We start from the raw sequence: 19,385 nt of genomic DNA on the forward strand, positions 1-19,385 counted from the left end.
GAACCTTAACTGATGGGGTAAGAGAAGGACGTCACAAAGGGTGAGTGGAGATTTAGGAAGAGGACAGGGTCAGGGAATCCAGTGCCAAAGCTTGAGCCAAAGAACATCTGAGAGGAATCCAATGGGTCTGATCTACGGTAGCTTATTAATGGTCTTTGACAGAGCAGCTTCAGTAGTGGGCTGAATGCGAAGCTTGGATTGTTAGGAGGAAAGAAAGGAGTGAAACGAAAAGTCATTCTTTCAGTTAGTTCTGGTACTGAAAAAGAGATCAAAGAGAAGGCAGGGTTGTTGGGAGCGTGTGTGTGTGCATGTGTGTGTATTTGAACATGCTTATTCAGGGAACAGTCAGTATAATGGGAGAGATTAATGATGCAGGAGAAAGAGAGGATATGATTGATGGTGAGGTCTCAAGTTGATATGAATCACAATAAATCAAAAGAAAATAAGGTGAATGCAATATCATTTATTATGGATCTACTATATTTTTAATGTTTTCATATTATGTCATCAAGTCCTAAAAACATCCTGTAAGGAATTATTTTTCCTATTTGCAAATAAAGGAACTGAAGCGGAGAGAAAACAAAGAGGTTGCTCAAGGATGGAAATGTGGTATTTGATGAAGTTAGGATTCAAATCCAACGTGGCTGAATCCCAAGACCCCATGACTAGAGGAAAAATAAAAATTTGACAAAGAAGAGGAAGGAGTTGAGGGAGTTTTAACAGGATGTTTACAGCTGCAGAGTTAGAGCATCAAAACTGAGTTTGAGGACTTGGGGAAGAATAAACTTCTGTAATGCACCGCTATGGTCCATTTAATGGGATTTTAGAAAGAGACTGCTAAGTAGCTCCAAAAGCATAACTGAGACATGAATTTGTAATGCATGCCCTCAAGTGCAGTTACGTGACTTGTTCCAGTTTCTTCAGTTCTAACAGAACATCAGTATTGAACAAAGGCTGGAATTCTAAACTTCACTGTAGGCTGGCGTATTAAAAATAAATGCTGAAGAGAGTAGTTGTGTTATTTGTCTATGAATATACTAAACCTAAACTTAAAAAATATCCTGAATATAGAAAGAATATGAGCAATATATATTTTTTTAAACATGGGATCCGGTTAAGGATATTACTGGGTAAGTGAGATCAAACAAGTCCTTAAATTTGACACTTGCCTTCTGTCCCATCAATGAGTAAATACATGCTGAGCACCTCGGGGGCACCTGATGGCGGGAGGGGTAGGGAGCCCATGACTCATCATTAGCTTCTAGACTTACGAGAAAGAAAAACGACATAAGCAAAGCAGGGTATGCTGCCATTTAGAGGGAATTAGCATATACTAATATTTACTAAATTAAATGGAATAATCCACTAGAGCAGGGCTCCCCAACCCCCGGGCTGTGGACCGACACCAGTCCAGGCCTGTTAGGAGCCGGGCCGCACAGCAGGAGGCGAGCGGCGCAGGAGAGCCAGTGAAGCTTCGTCTGCCGCACCCCATCGCTCACATTACTGCCTGAACCTTCCGCCGTCCCTCCTCCCTCCCCCGCACCCCGTCCATGGAAAAACTGCCTTCGAAACCAGTCCCTGGGGCCAAAAAGGTGGGGGACCGCTGCTCTAGAGAAAGTACCAAATGAGCAAAGCCAATACTGAGAGAAATAATGGGCTAAGAAAGGTGAATGTTGACTGCCCGAAGCATAAAGCCTAACTTCCGAGTAATGGGTTCCTACACCACTCAGTCAGCCTTTGCTCTATATCAGGGGTACTCCAGGTGCTTCAACATCTACCTCTTCTGTACTGTCATTCCAAACCCTTGACCGTTTGAAAAAGATCAGGGTCACTGTCTATCAGGCAGACACTAGAGGGCGACAGAATCAATCTCGTGCTCTCTGTCTCCCTCTGGTGCGCGTGGGCGCACACACACACTAGCCCACGGTCCACAGGGGCAAACGGCAGTGTCAGGCTAAGTCAATGAGAGCAGGCTGTCACAAGAATCCCATCACAGACGTGAGCAACAGAAACATTCCCAGTGAGGAGTCCTCCTGAAAAGTCAGCGAGAGAAAGTGCCTATCTCTGAAATTTTCACGAAGATTATGTATGATTAAGATCTTACTAATATACACACCAAACTATACGAGTGAACACTGTGGTGGAAGAGAAAAGATACTAAGTGGATACTGTTCCTAGTAATCACCTGTTGGTTCTCCAATTCCAGAGCCGGCCCACAGAGGAGGATGTATTTCCCTGTCTACTTACATGTGATCTAATCATTTTCTGAAGTGTTTAAAACTGATGGAGGTAAATGGGGTGACATACTCAAGATAACACAAAGAAATATCACATATTATTTGGCTTAAAACACATTCTAATTTTGGCTGTACACTTTATCTTAAATCACAAAGTATCTTGTAATCTGTGGCCAAGTTCCACTTTAGTTTCAAATTCTCAGGTATTTCTGACTTAAAAGGTAAGTTTTTAGAGGACTGAATGAGTTGTCAGTATTGCTACTTGTTATTTGAAATAGTCTGAGATTTCCTCAAGAATTCTATGAAGCAAACTGTGGTTCACACTCAACTGTGGAATTAAACACCAATCCTGTGGCTTTTTGTCCATCCGCCTTTCATATTAATTCTTCTAGAAGGCATTGTCAGAAACTGAAAACTGAGTAGTTTATTTGAAAGACTGTATGCGTTACAGAAATGTATTGTATTATTATCTACAATAGTACTGAAAACATGAAACAAGTGTAGTTGTTAATGCGATAACTATCAAAACATGAAAGCTACTCATTCATAAGCAAAAGTCTCTATTCATAGATTGTACATAAATTATTAACCTTTCAAAGTAAAAAACGCCACGAAGAAACATCAAGTGATTCGAGGCTCCTCCTTCTTCCTCCTTATTCATCTAGCTAACAGATAGTACTTGTTCGCTTATGAACGCTTGCTACTGATTCTCTTTTCATCTTTATTTTAAAAAGTCATGAGCGACTTTTTCCTTCTACCTACCCATGTTATTCAGCAATGACCAAACTCACTGTGTTGTAACTCCCTGTGAGATTCTAAAATGAACCATGTTTCACTGATGGAGGATTAGGAAGAATTGAAGAAATCAGTGAATCAGTTGCGGGGTATGTTTGAATTTAAAAATATATATATTTCTTCAGTACAGAAGTATGGTCAATTGGTGGATTATAAACTGCAAACTGAAAGAATATCTGTTCCTTTCAACAATTCTGAAAAATAGTTCATGGAAAATTTGAATGCGTATGTGACAAATCTGAGATTTATCAGAATGTGGTTATAACATTAAAGCTATGTAAATGTTATGAAAGAAACAATAAAGTATTTCAGCAATGCAAATAGATCGCACGTTTTTTCTCTATTAAGTTTAGATATAATTTTAAAAAGACATAGCTAGTATAATTAATAGTATAAAGTCTCAACATGTGTTTATCTGACACACTTCCATAGTCACTTCCTTAGTGACAGCAGAACATCTGCAAAATAATTGATCTGTCCTACCTATAATGTCAATGTCTACTATAGACATGCTGGCAAAATGTAACAGCTCACAACAAGACAGAATACATGAAATAATTTAACAAATTTCATAGAATAATTATCAAGTATAACTGCAAAATTAGAATGCAACCACTATGAAAGAATAGTCACCTAAAGACAGTGATACCAATCTACTGGTATCAATGCTATTATTGCAGGAGTAAAGGTATAAATACCCAGAGGATGAGAGATAAAAAATCATTTCCCACATCCATCAAATCCTACCCTCATAGTTGCTTTTGTATCTACTGTCATTATTATTTAGTACTATGTTATTTATGAAGTATGTGCAGTTTTGCATGGGGCCTGCATCTGTTAAAAGCTGAGTCCTCACTGGAGAACCATAAGTGGAAGCGTCACTCTTTGAAAATCAGGGATCATCTTGGAAAGTAACCCTGGATGTTGAAGACTTCTAGGGGAAATTTTAACTTCCGTCCACCAGTGGTTAAAAATTTGAGAATAAGGTTGTGGAGAACTGAGTACCCAGGGTGTAGGAATAATAGGACTATTGTGGGCCAATTTACAAGGCTGAATTGATTCATTGACTTACCTGAGATAGATGCCATGTTGCATTGGTCAATGACTATGTACAGTGGATAATAACTAAAATGAACGCATCCATCGGATATACGACAATCACTATCTAAAACCTTTCCATGAATAAAAATTATGCTTATTCCTCATTTGAAGGACATAGAATATAAAAAGTAGTTTATTAATTTTATTACAAAACTTAATTTCTGTATTTATTGTAAATAAAATAAATACTTGTATTTTAAATACAAGTAGTTCCAGATGGTGGATGATACCCATGCTCTTCTGATAACTATTTGCTATTTCTTAAACGTGGAGAAAAAAGTTAGATTGGTTGTCATTTTACTCTCTGGAAATCAGAAATACCGATGGTTTTTAGAAGTCCAATATTACATTTACTTAACCTAATAATCGGAATATATGCTAAAATGACCAGAAGCATTTCAATGTTCTGTATTAACTGTTCTTTGGCAATAAAATTATCTTCTGAGAATCCAAAGACAAATTCTGACATATTCACCAACACAATAATTGCCTATTATATTTTCCTAAGAGCCATCAGAAGTATAATTCACTTTCTCGAGCAAAATGTGCATACCTTTGTTACAAACAGAAAATAATTGCTTTTCTAAGGTTGATTAAGGAAACACAAAGTGTGTTTTATGTACTAAGGTAGTATGCCCTCCTTCAATCGTCCCTTGGTTGCATTCTTACAGAACTAATATCCTTCAAAGGGTGTTCTGAAATTTGGAGTTTCAATACACACAATAAAGAACTGGGACTTAACAGAGAGAGAAAGGGAATCAATCACGTATCAGAAACAAAGTTAAACAACACGGGTTAGCTTTGTACTGGGTAGACTTTTTGAATAATTATCAAAATATATTCCTTTAACCTAGTAAATATTTATCTCATTTTACGTGCCTAACAGCGCCCACTTAGACTTTTGAACAACAGATGAAAAGTAATAGGTTTTCATTTCCTTGGTAACATCTCCTTTCCAATACTGAACAGGCTATTCAGAAGCCAGAAAGACCAGATAAGTTTCAAAGGGGCTACTTAGGGGTGGGAGTGTGGAGTCAGAGCTGGTTTATGGCGTATGAAGACAAGTTGAATAATCTTGCAAAATGCTTAAGACAATGAATGACTCAGGACCAACAGACGCTAAAAACTAGCTGTACAGTAGCATCATTTTCAAGAGCAATGTGCATGTACCCACACACACATACATACATATTAATTTTATAAAAAAGAGTTTTAGAGATAAAATGGAAAAATACTTACTGAAAAGTCTTCAAAGATTTTCTTGAGTTCTTCGTGACCATGCCTTTCAGCAATATGTGCTGGATCTGAACCCTCCAAGTTTTTCATCTTAGATGCCCAAGTTGCTCCTGAACATTGAAGCAAATGAATAGCCAAGTTCTTTAGGCCAAATTTTGCTGCACAGTGGAGAAGAGTTGGAAGTTCTTTGAAATAAGGACCTATAAGCATAAGAATAGGGTAATTTTTTTATCATATCTTGAACCACATAAGAAAAAGTCAAACACAGTCTACTCCTAAAAGTAATTCCCACAAAGTAGAGCAGACTTTTAGTGTGATTTTGCAAATAAGAAACTGTCAGTGGTTTTCGCAATGTAGACCCTCCCTCTTTCTATTTCTCATCTTAAAGCAAATATAAACTAATATTCTCACTAGCATTAGTGCCTCCCCCTTACTTGTTGGGTAAGTTTAATTTAGAAAGGCATATGGACCTCCTAAATGTAAAACAAAAACATTACATTGTAATAACTCCTTTTTCAATGTACTGCAACGTTAACCAAACACTAAATAACAAATAAATTCATCTATAAAACTTTTTGTATTTTCTACTGCCATGCCTAGTTTGCTTCTCTTTGAAGTTGAAATGAACATGAAATTCCTGGGGGTGTGAGTTATGTTAGATTTTTATGTGAAATTTTTCTTTCAAAAAGTAACTGCAACAGCTAATAAGCACTTTTATAAAAATCTTCAATATGGAAATTTCCATCAGGATTTTACAGGTTTCATATCAATGTTCTGGAATTTGAATTTCCTAATTATATGTTAGCTATTAGTTAGAAGACATGTATTAATTATGCATAACTATAAAACAATGAATATATACTGCTATCACAATGCCAAAATACACATACACACACACACACACACACACACAAGCACACACACACATGCAGATGAGTGATGGTTTGTTACTATTCTACACTTTCATACCTAGCTAGAAAAATTGTGTTATAGAAATTACACACCAGCTTACTTTAATAGCTATGGCATTATTAGAAGCAAGCAGTGTGAAGACTTATAGCAACAGAAACAAAGCCATCAAAGCAAAAGTCAATTGTCTTCCAGCAAAATTCTAAAGCAATGAAAACAGCCACCTCATAATGTTTTGGAAAACTGTGAATCTGGCCTCATTTACTTTGCTGTTTTGTAAGGAAAAAAAAAAAGGAAAAGAGAGGGGATTTAAACCTGGAGTTTTCAATTCACTTGGGTGTTTCAGGGCTGAATAAATTATCTAGTTTGTTAGTTTGTATGTTTTAACAGGAAACATAACAAAACAAAACAAAAACCTTCAGGACATGTTAAGAACTTACAGTAAGGAAATATTTTATCCTTCAAAATGTGTTAGAACTAAAATGGCTGTAGGTAAATCTAGGATAGTATTTCAGTGATAAAGGCACTTGTCCCTTCTTATATGGTGAGCAGTGACTAAAAAATTATCAAATATTTTATGAAGATGAGCTTATAAACGCTGAAACTGTTCTAGGTACGAATTTTCAAAATAAAAATAATGTATTTTCTCCAAAAGGAATTAAGATATAATTTTCTATTTATTTTCATTTACATGAATTATAAAATAATTTCTGCTATAATAAACCAAACCAAAGTTAATAAAGAAAAATATTTGCATGATAATGTCAGATTTTTACATGCCCTTGGTCATCTTTCTCTTTGTCATACCATACAATATACAAAAAACATCATCGCCTGCCAATAAATGCCGTATGCATTGTTCTTGCACATTGTTATTCTGTTGTACTTTGAAATCACTGTTAATGCAGCTTAAAATATATTTTCATTAAATAAGTGTTTAATCATTATAGGAATACATTCACCTTTTAACCTCACCAACTTCCCCTGTCAGTAAATTCTTCAAGTTTAAGGTAATATAATATTAGAAACAACTACAATAAACTTCATTAAAAGTCTATTTTTGTACACCAGGAAGAATAAAAAGGACCAAGTGGACATGGTTTTCCAGGGCTCACTTCTTAACAGTTTTGATACTCTGAACCATGCTTTCTGGCACACAAAAGCAAGAAGTTCTGCTGATTTAAGATTATGCTGCTGATACTAAAAGGGAGTACAGGTTTGAAGGCTGGCTCCTTTAATTTCCATTTCTTTATTTCATTTTTAGTTGTAGCTGAAAAGTCATTAATCTTCTAGAATGCTTTGTGAAGTTAGAGACATGAAAGAGTTTTGGAGGACATTTTTCCAGTTTCCTATCCAGTAACAGAATTTCATTCCTAGAGTCTATAAAAGATGATCTTCTAGCTACTGCTTGCATAGCTCTAATGAGAGAGTGTTTTTTACTTCCTAAAGCAGCCTGTTTCTTGATTAGACAACACTGATCATTAGACATTATTACTTCTGTTGAGGTGAAATGTCCTCTAAATTACCACATCTTTATATCCTTTGGGCAATACAGAATATGACAGTTACAAAAGCATGGGCTTAGCGTTAGTTGGCTTTGCCATATATTCACTATGTGAAGTTTCAGCAAGCCACCCAGTATCTGAGCCCAGCTTTCTCATCCAAATTTGTAGGGCTACTGAGATAATTAAATGACAACATATAAAAAGTGCCCAGAAAGGTGTCTGAAACATAACAGGTTATAAATTATTATAACAGGCAATAAATTATTAGTTTCCTTCTCCTCCTTCTACATCAAATAGTTTAAAGCATCTTTGTCCTAACTCCCCTTTGCCCCAACCTTATGATCACTCATTCTTTTCGTTATTCCAGAGTAGTTACCATCCTGAGAGACTGACCCTGGAATAGTTGGTCCTTTACAAAACGATGAATCCATTTCACACCTGCCCCAATGTCATCACTACAGCAGTACCTTTCATTTTCTTGGATGAGGTCATTTTGCCTGCTTATCTTCATTATGTAGGAGATGCTCAGCTTGCTAATATAACATGACCAATAACTAGAAAATTTCTAATTTAAGGTATTTTTTTACATTAGTATATGACAGAGTTAACAGTTCAAAAAATTAAATGATTCATAGGAGCTGTATTAATTATTTTAATACTAATTAGATTGTGATCTCTAGCACTGTTTTTTCCAGAACGTCAAATTAAATACACTCAGTATGTGCATATCTTATTATATTACTATACATATGAAATTTATATATGAATAAAGGTATTCATATCAATAGAGGTATGATTATGCTAAGAAATAGTTTGGGTTTTTCAGTATCCTGCTTTTTATAAAATCATACTTTTTATATTTTAGCCTTGATTGATTATGAGAATGTGAGATATGAATGGATTGCTCTGTGTGGGGAACAAGCATGTTTGTAACAGCATAAGATGAGGAAGTTCTTTATCTTATGAAATAAAAACTTGCTGGGGGAGGCTATACTCTCTTATGGGCATAGACTCAGTGTCAGAGAAGGAGTGCTGATCAAATAATGTGTCTGTGACCCGGGGGAGTATTACATGCTGTCCCTTGCTATTCTTCAGTGCTTAATTTCATTCTAGATCACATGATCACTAATGTTTTTGCTAAAAGATATTGATGTTTCGACTGGCTTCTGAAAAAAATATAGAAGTGTAAGTTGTATTTAAAAATACACTGATCGGGGACACAGTTTTTCGGGGCAGGAGCCCAGTGTGTCCCCCTTTACCTGGCAAAGCAATAAAACTATTCTTTTCTACTTCACCCAAAACTCTGTCTCCGAGACTTGATTCCGCACCGATGCACAGAGGCTGAGATTTTGGCATCAAGGGCCTGCTATAGGAATAAAATACTATTTGCCTATTGACCTCAGGGAAAATTCAAAGATGCATAAACTTTGTTTCTGCAGGCCTTTCATCTCCTAACGCCATAGCTTTCATTTTCCCTAACCCCAGGTTTCCTCAGCAGGCTAGCTTCACTAGAGAGCTGTGAACTAAACGTGAATTACTAAAGAAGATACTAACTCATCATAACCACAGGAATCTTTCTCTAGAGCAAATAATAATTTGTAGTGCAAATCTGTTTTATAATCACCTACTTTTATAAAGCAAGGATCACCTGTGTTATATTTTATTATCTCGCATTGATGGTGCATTTTCTCTTATTTTTATCATCAAGTAATCCATGTTTATTATAGAAAAAAACTACAGCTAAATTCAAAGAAAAATTTTGGAACAGTTAACATTTTAGGACATACTACTGTATCAATATATACCTATTTAAAAACTCTATTCAATAAGACTATATTTACTATACTTCCTATTTTGTAGTTTATTTTTATTTTCACTTCATATAAAAATCTTTCCATGTTATTGAGTCATCAACAATAGCATTTTTCGGGACTTCCCTGGTGGTCCAGTGGTTAAGAATAGCCTTCCAGTGCAGGGGACATGGTTTCAATCCCTGGTCGGGGAACTAACATCCCACATGCCACAGGGCAACTAAAAAAAAATAAAAATAAAAAAAATAAAAAAATAAAAAATAAAAATACACTGATCATGGGTTTCATGCATTTTGACAGTTGTATACACCCATGTAACCATCACCCAAAACAAGCTAAGGAAACTTCTATCACCACAAGTTCCCTCCTGCTCCATTCGAGTCAATTTTTCACTTCAGAGGCAACTACTGTGTAATTTCTATCAACACAGATAAATTTTATTTCATCTTGTATTTCATACAAATGGAATCATACAGTATATACTCTTGTATTCCATCGTCCTCTGCCCTCTATTTCTAATGAGAAGTCAGACGTAATTCTTATAATTGTTTTCTGTATGGCATGTGCTTTCCTCAACACACACATCCTCATCCCCACCCTTACCACAGGCGCTTTTAAAATTTTCTCTTTATCTCTGATTTTCACCCCCTAGTAGAATATATACAAAAATATTATACCTACACACACCTTTAACTATGGTATGTGTAGGTATAATATTTTTGTATATATTCTACTAGGGGGTTGCAGAGCTTATTAAATCTGTGGGTTAATGTCATTCCTCAATTTTGGATCATTCTCAGCCATTATTTCTTCAAATATTTTTCTGCCTCATTGTCTCTCATCTTTATTCTGAGAATTCAATTATACATGTTTGATCATGTGGTATTATCTCATAGACCTTGAGTCAAAACTGAGCCACATTAATACGTAGATGAGCTGAGCTTGTTTTTTTGGGTTTTTTTTGCGGTAAGTGGGCCTCTCACTGTTGTGGCCTCTCCCGTTGCGGAACACAGGCTCCGGATGCGCAGGCTCAGTGGCCATGGCTCACGGGCACAGCCGCTCCGCGGCATGTGGGATCTTCCCGGACCGGGGCACGAACCCGTGTCCCCTGCATCGGCAGGCGGACCCTCAACCACTGCCCTGAGCTTGTTCTTTTTTTAAGGCTTTACTTAGACTCTGGATTTTTCCTCTCTTTATCAGCTTGAATAATTTGACGGTCTTCAAGTAAACTGATTCTTTTCTGTTTTTTCTACAATTAGGCCCATCAAATATCTAAAATTTTTCTGATATTTTATGTTTCTAGAATTTCCTTTTGTTTTTTATTATAATTTCCAACGCTCTGATGAAATTTCCATCTCTTTATGCATGTTGTGCAACTTTTACAATAGATTCTGTAACATATTTATCATAGTTATTTTAATGTTCCTATCCGAATTATTTCACCATCTGGAGCATTTCTGTGTTTGCCTCTAATGACTGTCTCTTTTCTTGACCACAGGTCACCTTTCATTCCTTCTTTGTGTTCCTTGTAATTTTATATTGCACGCTGAACATTGTACTAAAGGACTGAAATAAATAATATTTACTCCCAGAATAAGGCATACCCTTTCTTCAGTCAGACAACTAGACTTGAAAGCTGATTCAAATTAATCTGTAAGTGAGCAGAACTTGGTCATTTTCTGAGGATTTACTTCGATTTAGTTAACCACTGGCTTCAAATTTTGAAGGCAGAATCATAACTTTCTTCAGCACAGCTTGGGATCTGAGCTTTGGTGAGACTCAAGAAATCTCTGTTGCTCTACAGACTGGCTGCCAGCCTTTGGGTCACAGGATGGCTTTTTTCTCTCCAGTTCTGCCTCCAGAATTTTTCACATCAGAAAATCTTGCTCAAGACGGGAATAAAGACACAGATCTACTAGAGAATGGACTTGAGGACACAGGGAGGGGGAAGGGTAAGCTGGGACGAAGTGAGAGAGAGGCATGGACATATATACGCTACCAAACGTAAAATAGATAGCTAGTGGGAAGCAGCCGCATAGTACAGGGAGATCAGCTCGGTGCTTTGTGACCGCCTGGAGGGGTGGGACAGGGAAGGTGGGAGGGAGACGCAAGAGGGAAGAGAAATGGGAACATATGTATATGTATAACTGATTCACTTTGTTATGAAGCAGAAACTAACACACCACTGTAAAGCAATTATACTCCAATAAAGATGTTAAAAAGAAAAAAAAAAAGAATATCTTGCTCAGATTTTGGGGGGCCTCTGTATACACTCAGTTAAGGCAGACTCCTTATTATACCAATAGCTTGGAGGTGTTTTTTCCACTTTTATGCCTCTCTGTATTTAGAATCTGTCTGCTGCTGCTTTCCACATGGCAAAAGCTTTGATGGGATTTGTCTCAGCAACCCTGTCCGACTCTCACTCTTTAGCAGCCTACTAAAGGTCCTCAGGGATTTTAAGGATATCTCTCAACTTCACTGCCCTCGAGGGTCCAGCCATTGGTATACTAGCTCTGTGCACTTATGACAGCCTACAAAAGAGAGTTAGTGGGTGATACAGACCCACTCTGTAACAGGGACTCTTCGGGATTTTCATCCATCACAGTAGCCTAAGTACAGCCATTAAATGTTTGCTAAATGTTCAGGTGGTTTCTCTTTACTCCTCATCTACAGTGAGTTCTTATCCTCCTGGGATGGGATGGAAGTCATGAGTTTCTTCTCTTTTGTGAAGGACTTGTCACTTTCTGGAATTTAGTTCATTTAGATTTCTTTTGTCATTCATTTTCTGCTGTATTTAAAAAAGAAACTGTGATTTTGAGATCATCTTGCTTGTTTCTTACTATTACAATAAGAACAACAGACTCTTATGATGTTGTACATCTTAATCAGAAGCAGAAGTCCTATGAGACCTAAAGACCATTTAGTTATTTTCGTAAACTCACACCATTTGTTATGCAAACAGTTTGTTAATCTTACCTATTAGATTAAAATAATACATTCCTTAAGAAGATATTAAAAAAAAAACTTTTTAGAATGTGTTTAATCTACAGTATAACATCTGCTTCAGTTCACGGCAATTTTCATTTAATTAATGAAGATTCTTTATATCTGTTTCTATTATCAAGGTGTGAATAAAGAAGTCATAACTCACACTAAGGGGTGACCAACTTGCTTTTGACTTTTCTTCCAGACAAAATAAATTTTCAGTTTTCAGTTGTTTCAGCCAATGTCTGTCAAATGGTAATTTCAGGGGAACAGAATTAAGTGTCTGGCAGGGGAACTTTTCAATGAAAATCCAATTTCACTAGTTTTTGCAAATAAAAATAAATAGATGAGCTAGAACCTAGTAAAGAAATGTTTGTTTGGGCTGAGCCATTTCCAATAGTTCCACATAATCCCTATAAACGATGGCCAATAATTAGACTGAAGTTATCAAACCAAGCTTCCAAAACATTAACCTAGCTCACCAGAATAATAAAGTGGGAATATGTCCTGGGTTAGTTTTAAAAATTTTAAAGTAAGATGAGTATGCAAACTGGAAGTGCATGACCATGTAATCCATTGTTCTCTTAAATCGCTATCTGGAATAGTAAATCTTTATTCACTCAGTGTGTGATGACCAGGTGGCCACCAGGACAAAACAATGAAGCACACAAAAAAGAGAAGATAAAAAGTCAGGGGATGTGCATTCTAATCCCAGCTCAGCTACGTGGTGCTTATGAAAGTGCTTTCATTTCCCTGCACCTCAGTTTCTTCATTTATTAAATTGTAAGGTTGGGGTCAGAATTGTATGATTTAGGACATCCTTCTGAGCTAGAGGCCATGCCACAGATGGTTTTAGGGTAATTTTCCCTGATGCGAATCAGATACCAGCTAAAGGAGTAAGGATGATATTTGTGAAGGTTGAAGAAAGGTAATGATTTTCATTCCTTTCATCACAGGATTTGGAGTCTGATGAAATGTTAGTATTTCTGTGGATCTGTAAGACAGAGCATTGCTGGGTTTATGAATCTGATTGCCCTGTGACAGAAGCACATATACAACATGTGAGGTGTCACTCTTCCCGTCTGTTGAAAGAGTAGACATTTAATCCTATTTAGGATTTCAAGCAACCAAAAATACTACCGACATTATCGTATTTCTAAAATCTTGATACTGTAAATTAAGTGCACATGGGAAATAATGGTTCATTAACGGCCTTTGGTGCAATTTGTTATCTCTCCTATTACAAAATATGTAAGAGTGGGAAGCTTGGAGTCCATGTCTGGAGGTAATGTGAGGAAGCAAAGAGGCGAGTGCATTTCTAAGTAGCAGTTCTTGGAATTGGTATTAATTAAAATTAAATCTCACAGCATTTGAATAGGGTTGTTTATAGTCCACTTTCCACTACTGAACCCAGACAGTGATGAGGCAATAAAAAGAGTGGAGCTGATCCACGTTTAACCAGCCCCATCTGTGGCTAACCTCTGGTTAAAATAAGAAATCTCTAGAAATCCATGTGTGATTGTACTGTGCTCCTCTGTGTTCATTTAAAAAATACCTTTTGAAAACTACCAATTTTGTCTCTTCTGATTCTTAACAGCAAAGGGACCAAGAACCTAGAAAGAAGCCAGGAAAGAGCCTAGAAAGATCCAGGAAACCTGGAACAGCAAGAGTGTGGAAACAACTTGGGCTGGGCTGGGATCAGATGGCTGACTACCACCAGGCCATGCCTTACAGGTAGAAAGCTACCCACTGTCCTTGTATGGGTTTCACATGGAAAGCCAAGGAATGTAATACTACCAAGCAGTAAATGAACTTATCTGGCAAAGATGTGTGATTTCATTAGTAAGGAGTATTTGGCATTGTCTGAGGACTTCTTGGAGTCTTGAGAACCTGATTTATTCTTTAAAAAATATTAAATAATTTTGATAATAAAAGTGAACTAAGGCAGGAAAAAATCTGGGAAAATTTTTTGGGCAATAAAGGGGCTGGAGAGAGAGCTTTGGGAACACCAGCATATGTAATATAGGGACAGAATATAAATGGAATCTGAGAATGATTTGGGAAGCACCTAAGCGTAGGATGGTTGGAAAGAAAGGTGAAGCATGTTAGGGAAACCTCCTAGAAAGCTGTTTCAGGAGGAAGGAGAAATAACTGATGGCCTGAATTAGAGTGGTGGCAGTAAAAATGGACAAGGACAGAGATGCCAGACATTTCCAAAGAAAAGTTTACCGGACTAGATGATTGACTTTATACGCTCTGAAGGAAAGAGTTGATTTAAGATACCATTCAGGTTTATGGCTACAAAGTTACAAGGTAGAAGAGAAAGTGTATTCATTAGAGAAGGGGACAGATCATTGTCACGGAGAAGCACAGGTGGGGGTGTTGATGGGGTAGCTGCTGGCAATACGATTATATAGTGCTAAATCAAATTAGACATATGTGTCTTCGAGTAGAGCATATTAGTTATCAACTTAGCTCCTGTATCACTAAACATTAATAATCACCACAGAACCCTTGTTTTGTGGAAGAGGAAGTATTCTGAAATAGGGCTGCCGAGCTCCTTTTGCCACATAAGGTAACAAAGTCATAGATTAGGAACTAGGATGTGAATATATATCTTTAGGAGGCAATTATTTAGTTTACTACACTGAGCAAAACGTGGTAACCTCACTCTCAAGGAAACAGGAAAGTGGTAACAGCGCTACAATTCAACATATCTTAACACTGTAAGCAATACCTACTGTTCCTTGACCAAGAGTTTATTTTATGTACATGACCCAAATTGCAGCTGTTGCCACACCGTCAACAATCCTCAAGTCTGTAAACCAGGATAGGCTATTTTGAGAGATTTTTCTATCCACTGGGTTACAGTTGCTTTGCAAATCTATTGACCAGCATTTTTCAAACTGATTGTTGGGGATCCCAAAATGTGTGTGGGTGGATTACAGTTGTTTAGAGCTGCTGACATCTGAACAATAGGATGACGGGGAGTGTGATGGTTAATTTTATGTGTCAACTGTCTTGGTTATGGTGCCCAGTTGTTTGGTCAAACACCAGCCTGGATGTTACTGTGCAAGCATTGTTTTAGATGTGATTAATATTTAAGTAAGTAGAATTTGACCCAATTACCCTCCATAATGTGGGCAAGCCTCACCCAATCAGTTGAAGGCCCTAGAAAAGACTGAGGTTCACCAAAGAGGAAGGAATTCAGTTTCCAGACTGCCTTTGGACTCAAGGATGTAACATCAACTTCTGCTGGACCTGTCAGTTTGTTGGTCTGCCCTGCAGATTTCAGAATTGCCAGCCTCACAATCCCGTGAGCCAGTTCCTTAAAGTAAATCTTTGTCTTTCTCTCTCAGTCCATTCTCTTCATTCCATTTCTCTGGAGAATCCTGACTAATTCAGTGAGGAAAATGACTGTGGTGGTTTTGGTAAACGATAACAAGACATAAAAAACCAAGTTCTTCTACATTTTTGAGTTCCTATTCTTCTCAGAGTCATGCAGTGAATCTTTACACCTGTAGTGACACTAAAAAGATATTCTGTAACTATTTGGTAATGGCATAATCCAGAGAGCAAAGGAATCCCTTTAGGAAGCACAGGGAGATGGCTTGCAGGTAGGGTAGTGATTGGGTAGTATGGGGGTGGGGGGAGGTTCTGGACCTGTCAAGAGTTTCAGAGGATAGACACTCTAGTTTTGAAAATTATCATTGCACAACAGCTGCAAAAGTAAGAGGGAGTTCCTTAAGGATTAATTTATACAATTTACAATAAAAAAAGCAAGTTGCTGTGCGTGTGTGTGTGTGTGTGTGTGTGTGTGTGTGTGTAATTGAAGCTAACCCTTGCTTGCATTTTTCTTTAAAAAATGAGTGAATATTACAGAGACTATTTCCTGTTATCAGTTACTAACGGACACTATTTATGTTTTTTCGATAACCCTACGATAAACTTATAGATTTAAACTTATTACTTTTGACCTTGAAAAACCTACATTTTTGTGTGTCAGCACAGGAGATGAGCATCTGTGTCTCACTCACTGCACACAGTTCAGGGCAGCACATTCAGAAGGCTCATATGCCAATGTTTCATTCTGTTAATGGCAGATGCCATAGATAAGAGGTAGAAAGAAAAGAAAGGAAAGAAAAAGAAAAAAGAAAGTGACATTATATATAGTTGCCTTATATTCCTACAAAGAAGAGCTGTTTTATTTTTGGAGCTCAAATAATACTAGTCTAACACCTAATGCTTACCAGGGTTTCAATGATTTTAGTCTATGGCTAACTTTGTTGCCATTATCAAGTTAATGTGGTAAATATTTATTGAATGCTAGAAACTCTTCTAGGCGCTAGGAATAAATCCATGAACAAAAGAGACAGGGCTCCTTCCTAAAGGATAGGATTTGCCCATAGAGGCAAAAGTGGTGATTTGAAGGAAATCACGCACTGTGAAACAAAAATCACCATGTTTCTGGGACTGCAAAAAATAACATAAAGGGTATCTGAGATAATTTCAAACTTGCCTTTATAAATTATTCATTAAAGTAGTAATTTTAAATAATTTAGCAGAAATAATTCATAACCTTTCCTCTAAATGTAAGATCATCTTCCTGGGAAGCTTCCTCCAACTGTCCCTTTCTCTGGGCTCTTGTGACCCCCTGGAGCTATAGCTCCTTACAATGTATAGGGCTGCAGTGGCTGAGGAGTGGTTAATAACCTCAGCTGGGCTGACTGGATCCAAGTCCCAGGCCTGCCACCATTTGAGCAAATGATATAAACTCTCAATGCCTCATCTGTAAATCAGAGTTTAAAATATTACCTACCATGGGTTGGTTGAGAGGAATTAAATGAGATAAAGTAAGTAAGGTGCTTAGAATTATTCTTGACACAGAGTACACAAAATGCAAGTGTTGGTTCTTATTAGTACAGAACACACTACATTAGTGACACGTAACTTTGTGGGTTTATTTTCTCTTCCCTCTTCTTGGGTGCCCGCTGAGTGTATGGGTTTTATTTATTCTATTTATCTCACATTCCTCTATCTTCCCTCAGTATCTAGAAGAGTTCCTAGTTTGAAGCCAAGTGTGTTAAACTTCTAAGAATTCATGAGGGTTTATTTTTATTTTTAATAATGATACTCAAAAAATGCATTTTTGAGATAAACAATCACTCTAAGACTACTTCATTCTGTATCCATGATCTTTAGTCCTGGGACATGGAGTGATCGAATAAAAAAAAATCTGCTATCTTGACTTTAATTTTATTCATGTCAATTTTATTCAGGTACTTAACTTATCAAAGAAAAGAAAAGAAAGGAAAAGAAAAGAAAAGGAAAGGAAAGAACAGAAAAGAAATTGTACCACCCGTTACTGCTGTGTTCAACCAACGGTTTCCTGGTGATTCACAGACCGATAGCATCCGCATCATCTATGAATTTGTGAAAAATGTAAAATTCTTTGGCCCACCCCAGATCTGTGGTATCAGAAATTCTAAATGGGGCCTAGCAATCCGAGTTTTAACAAACCTTCCAAGCGACTCTGATGCCCACTAAAGTTTGAGAGCAAAAGTATCAATACAAAAAAGAATGGGGCTTGGTTTGCATAAATAAGCAAGAGTAGGTAGCCAATAAAATTGAGATTAACCTAATAGGGAGTGAAATAAAACTGCAAAGGATACAAAGTATGTCTGGAGTAGACTTTCTCTCCATTCTATTCAGCTTCTCTAAGGGTGTCCCTCTTTTGTCATGGTTTTACATTTTTAAAAATATCTTCTTATGGGTAGTAAACAGAAAAGACTCAAATAGAAGAGAAAGTTTAATGCTAAAAGATATTTCCCTTAATTATTTCTTAGAGAAACACCATCTGACAGCACTGTGAGAAATAAAGCATTGTTAGAAATAATATTTCAACCAAACATCACACATCATATTCTTATAGAAGTAATCTCCATTTGGATTCTGTTGATAATGATCATGGAGGATACAATTTCTTATAGCCAGTCAAATATCATGGGTAGAGGTCATGCTTATTTCCCAGATTGCCATTATTGCCAAGAATTTCTTCTGTAAAAGTGCAATTCTCAACTTTCTGTGAGAAAGCTCATCTTTCTGGCTTCCAGGATGACTCAAGTCAGAAACTGGTTCTCAGCTAGATAGGAATGATGTGAAAGTAACTGAGACAATGAAGCAAAGTGCTTGAGCTTGAAAGCTTGTTCTTTATTGTGTGCTGTTAACCCTGCTGTGATCACACACTTTGGATTCTCAGCCTAATTGGTTACATTTTTTTTTCCTCATCTGCTATCCTGGTCCTTGTATTTTTTACTGCCCTGTTCATAATCTGTCCCGTAGGCTTCTATTCATTCCTTCTCATTCCTTCTCCCAATATCTATATACCTAAACTCCGTCTTCAACTTTGGAGATGCTTAAAATGAAGGAAGGTATACACCAAATGAAATTTAGGTTCACTACAAAGAAAATGAGTCCAAATGGCAGTTAATAGAAACTTGACATAATCCTCTCCTCTGTTTCTCCTGGACAGTGCTTCTTTTTTCGCTTGTTAACATCTTGCATTCTCTCAATTGGTCTGAATATTCAATTACTTTTAGATATTTTACAGAATCTGGGGGGTCTTGGGGAGCAGTTAATCAGAACTATACTTCTTTATCTTCCCAGTATTTGCTTTAGAGATACTACCCATTGATACAGACTTTAAGGAGAAACCAAAAGATCTACATGGTATTCTTGGCACAAAGATTTGGGGAACACCTGGATCCACTGGGGGGCATTTTTGGTATTAATGAACAGTTTTGTAA

At 37.0% G+C, this 19,385-nt stretch overlaps 1 protein-coding gene across 6 annotated transcripts in view; it reads right to left on the reverse strand.

The window, feature by feature from the left end:
- BANK1 (B cell scaffold protein with ankyrin repeats 1) overlaps nt 1–19,385 on the reverse strand; it is a 444,955-nt gene that overhangs the window by 176,948 nt on the left and 248,622 nt on the right. For all 6 annotated transcript variants that reach the window (XM_033857365.2, XM_019926480.3, XM_019926477.3 and 3 more), the window contains one exon: nt 5,373–5,569. In XM_033857365.2, the coding sequence (XP_033713256.1) occupies nt 5,373–5,569 (197 nt within the window). The remainder of the gene's footprint in view (nt 1–5,372; nt 5,570–19,385) is intronic.

This window comes from Tursiops truncatus, chromosome 5 (genome assembly GCF_011762595.2).
Source record: "Tursiops truncatus isolate mTurTru1 chromosome 5, mTurTru1.mat.Y, whole genome shotgun sequence".
In the NCBI taxonomy this organism is placed as follows: Eukaryota; Metazoa; Chordata; class Mammalia; order Artiodactyla; family Delphinidae; genus Tursiops; species Tursiops truncatus.